The sequence below is a fragment of the Phocoena phocoena genome, chromosome 19 (assembly GCF_963924675.1).
Source record: "Phocoena phocoena chromosome 19, mPhoPho1.1, whole genome shotgun sequence".
Taxonomy (NCBI): Eukaryota; Metazoa; Chordata; class Mammalia; order Artiodactyla; family Phocoenidae; genus Phocoena; species Phocoena phocoena.
This window is the reverse complement of record NC_089237.1, coordinates 19,801,113-19,813,183: the sequence shown is the minus strand read 5'-3', so window position 1 is coordinate 19,813,183 and position 12,071 is coordinate 19,801,113. Positions and strand designations below refer to the sequence as shown.

At 57.2% G+C, this 12,071-nt stretch overlaps 1 protein-coding gene across 1 annotated transcript; it reads right to left on the bottom strand.

Annotated features, from left to right (window-relative positions):
- Nucleotides 1-110: 110 nt before the first annotated feature.
- Nucleotides 111-8,746, bottom strand: HAP1 (huntingtin associated protein 1). Its single transcript, XM_065897975.1, is given in 15 exon segments — nucleotides 111-292; nucleotides 1,059-1,263; nucleotides 1,580-1,677; nucleotides 1,680-2,020; nucleotides 3,115-3,153; nucleotides 3,460-3,551; nucleotides 4,125-4,199; nucleotides 4,583-4,713; nucleotides 6,049-6,115; nucleotides 6,194-6,296; nucleotides 6,649-6,788; nucleotides 6,899-7,060; nucleotides 7,062-7,082; nucleotides 7,406-7,485; nucleotides 8,275-8,746. Coding segments are annotated over 15 exon segments (2,208 nt in total).
- Nucleotides 8,747-12,071: the final 3,325 nt, after the last annotated feature.

Genomic DNA, 12,071 nt, shown 5'->3' with positions numbered 1-12,071 from the left:
AGGGGCATGTAGTGAGCAAGGTGCTCAAAACAACTTCCTACACCCCGGGCCTGAGCCCCGCCCCAGCTCAGAGCCGAGTCTGGTAGCTGGTGGGCCTCCCCCTGGGCTTCTTACGCCCCTGGGGCCACCAAGTGATCCAGGCCCAGCAGCCACAGCTTTTGCACCAGCTGCAGAACGAGGGCCGGGATTCCTTCAGCCTGTCCCACAAGAGGGTCAAGGCTTGGGCCCTCAAGTTCCGGCCCAGGTTCATCAGGACAGCGGGTGGGCTGGTGACAGATCGGGGGTCCGGTTTCTGAGCAAGGGAAGGGAGGTCTGGGGAGGGTGGGGCTTGGCCAGGCAGCGGAAGGAGGGGCCTCAGGCTGTCTATGGGGCCTCTGCAGGCTGCTGGGAAACAGCAAAGCCTGGAAAAGAAGTGGGTGGACGTGAACTGGGGGCCTGAGGACCACAGGTCTGGCCTGGGCAGCAGGCAGGGGCTATGCCTGGTCAGCTATATCAGAAAGAGACAGCCACCGTTGAGAGTTATGCAGGTTGTCCAGCCATAGAGGTCACCATTCAGTTTACAACCTGCACAACCTTACATGGCGACCCCGATGAGGCCACCCAGCAGTGACCAAACGGCCATCAGAGTCAGGGCAGATCAGATATAATGGTGAGGCTGCCAACAGGTTAAAAACATCACAGCTCACCCAGAAGGCCAAGAAGGCACCAGGACAGGGTTAGAGGGGAGGGATGGGTCAGGGAAGTCGTTATGGCATAGCAGTGACGAAAACGGGTTCAGTGGCCTTGAACAAATTATTTTGCTCTCTGAACCTCCGTTTCCTCTCCAAATGGGGATAATACGTACCTACAGGGGTGTGAGGATTAGAGAAGATAATTCGCATCACTAAATCATCTTTGATATCTCCACGAACTCCTCGAGGCAGGGCTCTCACGGCCTAGCACAAGGCCTGTACTCAGCAGGTGTTACTCCCCAACCTTTGGGGCTTCCAGCTGGGGAGAGGAGATCTTAACCGCCCCCCATCACCCTGTAGGAGCCCCTAGCCCACCTTCAGACTCACCCAGGGGACTGGTCCGACTGTGGCCCTTGCTGGCAGAGGCTTTCGTCCCAATGGCCTGGGTGGCCCCAGGAGGCCCCTCTTCCTCCCAGGCCCTGGGAGGGTGATTGGCCCTTTCCTCCTCCAGCCTCCGAAAGTCCTGGGTTGGCTCCCCCAGCTGCTGCTCCTCGACCCCGCCCCCCCACGTTTGTTTTGGCTGCTGCCCCTGCTGCAGGGTTGGGGAGCCTTGGGGATGGGGGAGGTGGGGGTGGGGGACACGGGAAGGGGGCGGGCCGAGACAGGAAGCTGAGACGCAGTGAGGGGCTACAGTCCGCGCCCTGACCCCCAGCCCAGCCCCAGGAGCAAAAAGGGTGAAGATCTGGAATCCTATGCAAACTCCACGTAAATAAGCATTGGGGCCACAGTTCCCACTGAGGGGGACCTGAGGTGCCTATGTAAATGATATGCAAAATGCATGCAAATCAGCACGCTGGGTGGGGCCGGGCTGGGGTAAGTGAGCGTTTGGGGGGCTCACCTACCCTCACCTTGCATCGGCTTGACGATCTGCAGCTTGTCCGGCTGGCCGGAGGGAGGCCCCCACGGGAGCACTCACCTTTCTGGAGCGTCTTCTGCCTCAGCTCTGCCTGTAATGGGCGTCCTGCCAGTTGGCCAGTTGCTGGAGGACATACTTCATGTCCAGGTGCGAGGGGCCCAAGCCGCTGGCATCCAGGGCTGACGTGACCACATTCATCCGCGTTGCCTCATCCAGCTTGGGCTCCACCTCTTCCCAGGCCTCAGCCTCCTCAGACGCCAGCTCTGCCTCTTCCATCACCCCCTCGTCAGCTGGCAGGGCCTCTTCTGTGGCCCCCAGCTCCTCCTCAGGCACCAACTCCTCCGCAGGCATGAAATCCTCAGCCGACATCAGCCCCTCCTCTGCCTCGAGCCCCCGCTCCCGCTCTCCATCTTCACTGTAGTGCAGCTCATAGCTGGGCAGGGAGACAGGGAAGCCCTTCCCTAACCCCCCAAAGCCAGAGCCACCCCTCTTCACTCCCCCAGGGCATCTCCAGCCACTGGGGCTCCTGCTCTCTGCCCCGGTCTGCACACAGACCCTGATGGTTACTCCCCAGTTCTGTCCCAGCCAGGGGTGAGGGCAGCTGGGTACCAGCCTCAAGGCTTCAAACACCCAGCCCATGACCCTGGTAGAAAGAATGGTCACCAACACTGCCTAGGCCCCGCCTTCCCCCAGTAACCCCACCCTGCTGCACGGAACAGACCAGCAGGAACAACATCCCCTCTGCCCCCCTCCTTCATTATTTAACATTCACAACCCATCCCACATCTAGTTGCCATAGGAACAAATCCATTTTAGTAAGGCCCAGACAGGTCAAGTGACTTGCCCAAGGACACACAGCCAGTAAAGGGATCAAGCTGGGACTCAGTCCCAGTTGTTTCCAGCTCCTAGGCCAGTGCCCATTCGCCTCTCAGCCCCTGGTCAGGTGAAGGGAAGGCTTCAGCCCCTACTTGGAGAAGCCTCAAATCAGATGGCCACCCATGGGGCAAAATTTGAAGGCAAAGGGGGCAGCTCCTTCCCAGAACAACTCTTAGCCCAGCCGGCCCGAGAGCAGGGGCTTCTCCAGGGCTGTAGGGCCACGGAACCAGCTGCAGGGGGTTGTCTGGCTGCTGAAAGGTGAGGGCAGGTGGGGACTTCCCTGGTGGCGTGGTGGTTAAGAATCTGCTTGCCAATGCACGGGACACGGGTTCAAGCCCTGGTTGGGGAACTAAGATCCCACATGCCGCAGAGCAACTAAGCCCATGTGCCACAACTACTGAGCCTGCGCTCTAGAGCCCGCGAGCCACAACTATTGAGCCCGTGCACCACAACTACTGAAGCCCGCGCACCTAGAGCCCGTGCTCCTCAACAAGAGAAGCCACCGCAATGAGAAGCCCACACACCGCAACGAAGAGTAGCCCCCACTCCTCGCAAGGAGAGAAAGCCTGTGCAGCAACAAAGACCCAACGCAGCCAAAAAAATAATAATATTTTTTTAAAAAGGTGAAGGGGGAGCCCCTGGTCGGCGTACCCCAGATCTGAGGTCTCCTCTGGAGTCACTTCATAATTCCTTCAACATAGAAAAGGGCCTTCACTGTCCTGAGGCTGAAAGTGCAAAATCCCTGGGACCCCGTCATGCAGAAAAATCCCAGGGAGAAATGATACACCCAGAACGTGTGCACAGAGGAAAGGTGTTGAGTGGAAGGGGCCAAGGACCAATGAGGCAGGAGGAGGGGCACCCCGGGGGGGAGGGGCGGGGGAGGGAGGTCAGAGCGGGGTGTGGGGTGAACCCCCTCCCACTACCAGAAAGGCCGCTGCCTACCAGGTAGGCAAGAGTGAGTGCAGGGCAGGCAAAGGTCTGGGGCCCAGAGTGCACCTTTCCATAAAAAACACAGGGTCTGAGATAATCCTCCTTATAGACGTTCTGAGCTCCTCAGCCAGGGTCTCCTGGAAATCAGGAAGTGCCTCCTACGATGCAGAGGGGGGACATCACCAGAAGATCCCCAAAGAACCCCCCACCCGTACCCCCAGGCACAGGAAAGGACTGCGGATAGACACAGATCGCACAGAGGTAAAAAGGCAGGCAGCCAGGGGGCCTCACCAGAGGTACAGTGTACGTGTAGTGGGTGACAGAGCCCGTGGACGCCGGGGCTTGCTGGCGGAGGGTCTTCACCTCCTCCTGGGCCTCAATCAGCATGCTCCCACACTCAGAGTACTTCTCCCGTAGGTCCTGCAGCTGGGAACCAGCCCACAGGCTCTGCTGGGACGCAGGCACACCCAGCCCAGACGCCTTGCCCACTCTCTCCCCAAGGGGCGGGGAAGCCTGGGCAAAGAGGCAGGAGGCCCAGACTCTAGACCCCCATAATGATATGCAGGGTGATCCCCGGACTCCACTCCACTCAGACCCCAAATGAACTGCCACCTGCCAGGCCCTGTTCCAGAGGCTGAGGGTATGGAAAGGACAGACCCAGTCCCTGCTGCAAGGAGCTTGTCCAGCTGCCCAAGGGTCCCAGGTCCCCCAGGAGCCCAGGGTAGCCTCACCTCATCCTGGAGCTGCATCTGGATTTCTTTCTCCGAAGCCAGCTGCTGATGCAACTTCTCAGCCTCAGCCCCATACTGGAAGGACCCAAGACCAGTGAACTTCACCCCAGACCTCCCCGCTCCCGTGCACACCCTGCTTCTGGCAAGATCTTCCCAAGCTCATCAATGAGTCTCTGGCAGCTCTTCAAAAAAGAAGCCACATGGAATAAGGCCAAAGAACGTGGGGAGTCACGTGGCCTGTTTCCTGGAACACCCTGTGTCTCTCTTTGGGCTCGGCCCCCAACTTGGGACGAGGGGACAGGATGAGGCGCTCTCTGATGTCTCCTCCAACACTGACTCTGACACAGAGAGGGGCCTTGGGCCTCTGAGCTCCATGGGGTGGGGGCAGGAAGAAGGAGGTGTGGGTCCCATGGGGCCATGACAGGAGCAAGGAGCCCCGCGCATACACCCTGACGCACCGCCTGGCAGCACTGCTGCAGCTTCATGACCTGGGCCCGCAGCTGGGCAGCCTCCCTCTGCTGCTGTTCATAGTTCTGCATCCTGAGTGCCAGCACCTCCGACAGCTCGGCCATCTGCTGGCTGGCCTCCGCTGGGGAGGAGTGAGGAGAGGTCAGCCCTGGTTCCCTGGGTCCTCAGTCTCCCAGATGCCTCCGTCCACCTGCACCCCTCAGCTCGCGCCAAGTACCCGAGGTTCCACAGGGCTTAGCATCCCTCACTCGGGCCTTCTTTTCAATAAACATTTACTGACTGACACAGAGCAGGGTGTTGGACAAGCAGTCAGCAAGACCTGGCCCCAGCCCACACTGAGCTCAAGACTAGTGTGGAGACTGAGGGAAAAAGAAATCACAATAGTGCGTATTATGGACTGGGATGCGGCAAGCGTAAAGGGTGCGTCAGGGGTCACAGCTGCCGCACCCAGGCCAGCCTGGCAAGGTCTGAGATGCTAGGACCTCCCCAGGGAAATGGGGCTCGCCCAGCAGAAGGGAAGACAGGGCCCAGGCAGGGTGTGGAGAGGCCCAAAGGACACCAGGAGGGAGTGGCTGGGGCGGTGGGCAGGGCCCAGATCACTAGGGCTGAGGTAGGGAGGGTGGGGTTTATCCTTTGGCCAATGGGGAGTTATTTGGGTGTTTTAGGCAGGGGAGTGACATAGATTTGGTTTTAGAAAACTCCTTTACGCTGTGTGCAGAAGGGCCTGGAAGGGTAGGAGTGGAGGCAGAGAGACCAGTTAAGAGTTGGCCTGGGCTAGAGGCAGCTGGGGTGGGAAAAGGAAAGAAACGTGAGCCTTTCCTAGCCTTTCCTGTTGTAGAAGCAACAGAATGTGGGGACTGGCTCCTACTCCGGGGGTCTGGGACCAGGGGGAGCCATTCAGGGAACCCAGGGGGAAGGAAGGCCAGATTTGGGGTGAGCGGAACAGCACGAGTTCATCTGTTGCCACCTTGAGTATGCATCTCCCCAGCTAGGCCTGAGCTCCTCAGGGACAAACGCTGTGCCTCACTCATCTTCAGGACCACACAGTGCCAGGCACAGCCTCTGCCTAATAATGCAGTGCCTGAGGAGGGAGGGGGGGCCTGGTCTCTGGCAGTTCAGGGCTCCCTCCATTCCTCGCTCCCAGCCCCCTCCCTCCCCCTTCTCAGATAACAAAAGGAGACAAGCTTAGAGGAGCCCCATAGCATCCGTACAGCTCTTTACAGTTTGCACAAAGCACTTCCTCAGCTGTAACCCCTGGAGAGGCCAGCAGGGCCAAGATTATGAACCCCCATTCTAAAGATGAAGTTTCAGAGAGGTTAAGGAACTTGTCCAAGGTAACACAGCTAGGAGGTGTCAGAGCTGCGACATGAACTCAAGTCTCCAGACTCCAAATCCCAGGTTCTTGTCTCTGCTCCTCTGGACAGCACCCCCTAACCCCAGTTACAAGTTCATGTACAAAACTGCTCCACACAATCCAGGATGAACCTCTGTCCCTCCTCCTCAAGGTCATCGAGTTGAGAGACCTGGAGAGCGGGAGAGAGGAAGGGGCAGGGGCGTCAGCACCCCCTGCCCATGGGCACGCCCTCCTCCCCCATCCTCACCTGCTCTCGCAGCTGCTCGTTCCCCTCCTCCAGCAGCCGCAGCCGCTCCTGCAGGGCCTCCAGCTGCGGGCAGTGGTGTGACGCTGACTCTGTCAGCGGAGTCCTAGGGGAGGGAGTGATGGGAGTCAGGGTGCAGGGGCTCGGGGGACCCAGTTCCCAGCCCACCCAGGGCTCCCCCACCCCAGGCTGGCTGCGGCGGTCTCAGCTCCAGCAACCCCAGTGGCAGGTACATGGTGTCCCTGTTTGCGAACAAGGAAACTGAGGCTCGGAGAAGGGGCCGCCCAGGTGCAAAGGCAGGACACTTGCGGGGAGTTCCCTGGCGGTCCAGTGGTTAGGATTGGCACTTTCACTGCCGTGGCCCCGGTTCAATCCCTGGTTGGAGAACTGAGATCTCGCAAGCCGCGTGGCGCAGCGAAAAATTTAAAAAAAAAAAAAAAAAAAGGCAGGACACTGACGGATCTGAGGCTTCGTAGGGATGACCATGCCCCCGCTCTTCTTCTTCATCCTCCTCGTCCTCCTCCTCTTCATCATCAGAGTCTGAGTAAAGCTGAAGGAGTTCATCCCGCAGGCTCACCTGGTGTCTGAGACGTAAAATCTGGCAGGAGGAAGAGAAGCCCTGGGGCGGGGTATGGGCAGGGGCAGGCACACGTCCCAGCACAGTGGGATGGAGGCCGGTGCCTCCTGCTGCCCTCCCCACCCAGGCACCTCCTCCCTGGCCGAGCCCAGCATGGCTTCCAGCTTGCTGTTCTCCGTCAGAACACTGTTCTGTTCCACCAGGGACTGGCCAATGTGAGCTGCCGTGTTCAGGTCCCACTCTCTCTGCAGAGGGACCCCCATCCATGGGGAATATGTTCCTGGTTTCTGGGATCTCCCAGACAGACGGGAGGAGCTAGAGTCCAGAGGAAAACTAGGCCACTACTGGAGACCCTCTCCATCCCCTAGTTCTCCAAGGTACTAGACAAGAGCCTGCCATGAACCCACTGTGGGACCTGACTCGGTTTCCCCCTATGGAAAAAGAGATCAGACCGGATGGTGCTAAGAGCTCTTGCAGCCTGGACATCCCACATCCACCTGTCTTCCATAAGAGGGACCTCCAGCTTGGCCCCCAGAGAGGTAGCCAGGCAGGAGGAACACTCCTACCCCTACAGACATAATTAAAACGGGAGCCTGGCTAAAGCTGGGGCTGTCCCGGGTGGGGAAGGCAGCACACACCTCCTCTAGCAAACTTAACATCACTTTGACATCTTCTTGGGTGATTTTCTTGACTGATGGGTGTAGGTCAGGACACAGCGCTGCAAGAGAAAGCGGGAAGCCGCATCAGGAAAAAGGGGGCACATGTTACCTGCCACCCTACTGTTTCCTGCCCTCAACAGCAAGGGTCAGCAACAAGGGAGAAGACTGAGTTCCCTTTCTGCCCCCAATATCCTCTCCATACCCCCAGTAATCAGCACTCCCTTCCCTGCTCCCAGGGCCAGCTGGACTCGTTTGTTTGTTTGATTGATTGTTTTTTCTGGAGGGGCCTGGGAGGGGTAAGGAGATCCCAGTCCTACAGCTCGGAGGGAAGAGGAGAGGCAGCTTCTGTCTGAGGCTCCGCCCACCCCCAAGATTGTTTGGGGGTAGTGGGGGAAGCCCGATCTTGACCCCAGCAGCCAGGAGGTTGGCAAAACCTCCCCTCTGCCCACCCACCTCCCCGTCGCTGGCGCGGCGGGCCAGCGCAGGCTCAGAGCGCACCGGGCAGCGCCCTCCCGCAGCCCCCCGCCCCTCTCCTGGCACTGCGGTAGCCTCGGGAGGGGGGCACTGAGAGTGCGCAGATCTGCTGCAGCAACAGGCGTGAAGAGGAGGGCAGGGGAGCGCGAGCCCCGGGGATCTTACCCACCGACGGAAATAGGGAACGAGAGAAGGGGAGAAGGAGGTGGGGAAAAGGGGACCGGAGAGGCGCCGCAGACCATGACTTCGCAAGGGTGGGCGGAGGGGTGGGACTGAGTGCCAGAGGGGACCGGGCGCCCGGACCCGACGGGGTCCCCTCCTCCCTGCTGCTGCCCTAGTCCCACCTGCTCCGGGGGTCCGGAGACCCAGTTTACCTTCCTCCAGCTCCCGAATAAAGGAGGCGCGCTCGGGGCCCGACACCCCAGGCCGCCGGCCGATGTAGGCAGCCGGCGTCTTCCAGATACCCGCTGCCTTTCCAGTCCCCAAGCCAGCGGCCCGGGGGCCAAATGGACCTTGGAATATGAAGCGAGTCCACGGCGCGTCCGAGTTGTCGGGCACGGACTGAGCATTCCCCTGGACTGCCGAGAATACGGACGCGCGCTGGACTCCTGCCTCCGATCCAGCCTTGGAGGCCGGGCGAGCTCCCGCTGAGGGTCCCGAGACGGTTGCGGATCCGGTTCCTGCTGCCTGTCCTGCCGCCGGTACCTGCACAGGGGCGGATTCAGGCTCGGCGAAGAGCTCTGGAGCAGGATTGGCTGCGGGCGGAGGAGCTGGGGTGACTGCTGCCGGATCGCCGGGTCCCGGCCAGTCGCCGGCTGAACCCTGCCCCAACTCTTTCGGGCGCATCTTGAGTCCGCAGTCGGCTGCCGCAGCAGGGCCTTTATAACCTGTGCCTGGATGCGCGCCCGCCGGGCCGTACCACGCGCGGGAGGGGGCGGCCGAGGAGCAACTGGTGCTGCCCGGCACTGGCGGGCGCTCAGGAGGCGAGCTAATGAGGCGAAACAGAGCGCAAAGTAAGAGAAGAGCGAGAAGAAGAGGCGAGTGGAGTTCCAGCTGGTTCAGCGGACTTGGGCTCCGAGTGCTGGCCTTCTCTCCCCTCTCCACCTCCGGAGAATGGTTTTGCCCAAAGCCGCCGCTTCCCGGGATTTCGGTTACAGGGACTTGGAAGTCCCGAACTGGGGGCACCCCCTCGCTCCACTCCAGCCAGAGGCTTTTAGGCTGCCTTCCCTGGATCTGACCTGTAAGTTGGGGCCGTATTGTGTCTCTCCCGCGTGGGCTGGGAGATAAATCCAAACTCCAGTACGGCCTCCACGCGCTGCCCAGTCTGGGACATCATGATCCCGGCGCTCACACCCACGGTGTTCCAGCCGCTTGGCAGACCTCTTTCTTATTTCTTAAGTCGTTTTATTGCCTTTCCTAGTGCTTTACCTCCGCCCTTATTCACTTTGCCCACCTCATACCACGGTAGCAAACACCTGTTCTTCCGGGAGACCCCACTTAGGTGTCTCCGCGTAAAGACTCATCCGACCCCGTCCTTCTCGGCCCCAGAGCATCCTTTATGCGAGGGCCGCAGTGGTCACACTGTGTCTGTCTCCGAGACCAGACGTGCGCCCCTTCAACACAGGGAGCGTGTTCCTCAGAGCGCAGCACGTGACGGGATACCTGTGAGGGTCGCCGTAAGTCCTGAATGAACTGTGGAGCGACAGAGGAGTCCAGTGGCCATTTCTGTGCCTTTGGACCAGAGGAACCTACAGGCCAAAAAGAAATGGCTGCGGCACTGATTCTTTTAAAGCCTTGGGATTATTCCTGGTGCCCCAATTTCCTTCTCTTCAATACCGTCAATCACCAAATCCTGCTTAATTTACCTCCTAAATAGTTCTCAAATGTGCCACCTCCTTTTCAGCCCTTCTGCTCTTGAGGCCTCATTCTCTCTTCTAGATTGTTGTGAGTCTATCCTCCCACCCACCCGACCCCCATCCGCATGACTCCATCTCTAACCCATCTCTCTCACTCATACCCCTATCCTAGCTAAGGAATTCCAGGAGCCCTTTTCCTACCGCCACCACTCAAAACCTGAGCCCAGGACAGAGGCTGTGCCCAAGGTATGCCCCTGGGACAGAGGCTCTTCGTGCTGATAGCGTGCTTTGGGGGCCAGGTGTCCATGACACAGCCTGGAACAAGAGGCACAACCCAGGAAGGAGGATCAGAGTGCCCCATCCCCATCCATCCAGTGGAGAAGCAGTGTGGTTAGAGTATTTCCTTCTGTCTGGGTTCATTCATTCCTTTGACAAATATTTCTTGAGCACCTACTATATATACTAGGCACTGTGCTAGACTCTCAGACTAGATCAGGGAACAAGGGAAACTAGATCCCTGCTCTCCTGGAGTTTAGAGTCTAGAAGCGGAGGCAGATAAACAAGAGAACAAGTAAGGTAGTTACAGAGTGTGGGGAGTTCTCTGAAAGAAACAAACAGGGAGCTATGACTGAGAAAAATGGAAAGTGCTACTGACAGGGTGGTCCGGGCCGTGGGAGAGGAGAAATCATTAACTGCGTGTGTAGTATTTTGCATCTCAACCCACACCTCCAGCTTCACAGCCCATTCATACCCACCCCCCTCCAGTGGCAGCCTCTCTCCCCAGGAGCCTGTGTTTCTTATTCCTGATTGGTGAGTGAACCCTGGAGCCAATTCACCTCCCCTTCCCCAAATCCCGCATACCCCCATGGGGATTCATCTGCCAGTTTATCAAAGGAGCAGTCTGCACTAGTTACGTTGTTTCTGAAACAGTGGCTCAAATGCAGCCCCCTCATTGGCTGGGAAGTAAGAAGTGGTTCCCCTGTGGAACCAGACCCCTCCCAACCCTTGCCCACCTGGCCCCTGCCCCCTCTTCCACTCCTCTCCTCCCATCCAGACTCCAGGGCACTTCTGCCAAGTTGTTAAAGCTGGCTCAGGCCAGAGGCTTTGGATAAAAAGATGGGGCATCTAAGATCCACGGCCATTTTTTATGGTCATAATCTTTAACAACCATAATATTTGTTGGCTTCATTTCTTCTTTCATCTCAGCTCTTCTCGTCCCCCGAACTTACCTTCTACTCCTTATTCATTCAACAAATATTTATTTATTTATTTATTATTGAAGTATAGTTTGACAATGTTGTGTTAATTTCTTCTGTACAGCAAAGTAACTCAGTTATACACATATATACATTCTTTTTTACATTCTTTTCCATTATGATTTATCCCAAGATATTGGATGTAGTTCCCTGTGCTATACAGTGGGACCTTGCTGTTTATCCATTCTATATGAAATAGTTTGCATCTACTAACCCCAAACTCCCACTCCATCCCTCCCCCATTCCCCCTCCCCCTTGGCAACCACAAGTCTGTTCTCTGTGAGTCTGTTTCTGTTTTGTGGATAGATTAATTTGTGCCATATTTTAGATTCCACATATAAGTGATATCATATGGTATTTGTCTTTCTCTTTCTGACTTCACTTAGTATGATAATCTCTAGTTGCATCCATGTTGCTGCAAATGGCATTATTTCATTCTTTTTTATGGCTGAGTAGTATTCCATTGTATATATGGACCACATCTTCTTTATCCATTCATCTGTTGATGGACATTTAGGTTGTTTCCATGTCTTGGCTATTGTGAACAGTGCTGCTATGAACATAGGTGTGAATTCAACAAACATTTATCAAGCACCTGGTGCCAGGCATTGTGACAGGTGTTGGGGACACATCAGTGAAACAAAACAAAGATCTTTGCCCTCATAGGGCCCACATGCAATGCAGAGCTACAAATAATAAATGAAGAAGTAGAGCACATAGCATAAATGATGTGAAAAGTGCTGGGAGAAGAAAAGAAAGCAGGAGGAGGACCTGGGAGGGAGGGGTGGGTGGGCTGTGGGTTGCAAGTTGAAATATTTGGGTGTTCAGGGAAGCTCTCACTGAAGAGTCACTTAAGTCCAGAGCTGAAGGAGGGAGGGAGCTGGGGAGAATATTCGCCAACAGAGGGTGAGAAGCAGCAACAGCAAATGCAAAGCCTCAAGGCCAGAGAATGAGGCCACAGTTGCTAAAATGACATGAACAAAGGGGACTATAGATGAGGGAGGTGGAGAGGTAACAGCAGGGCCCGATGGGCTAGACCTAGGTTGAGTTAGTGGAGGA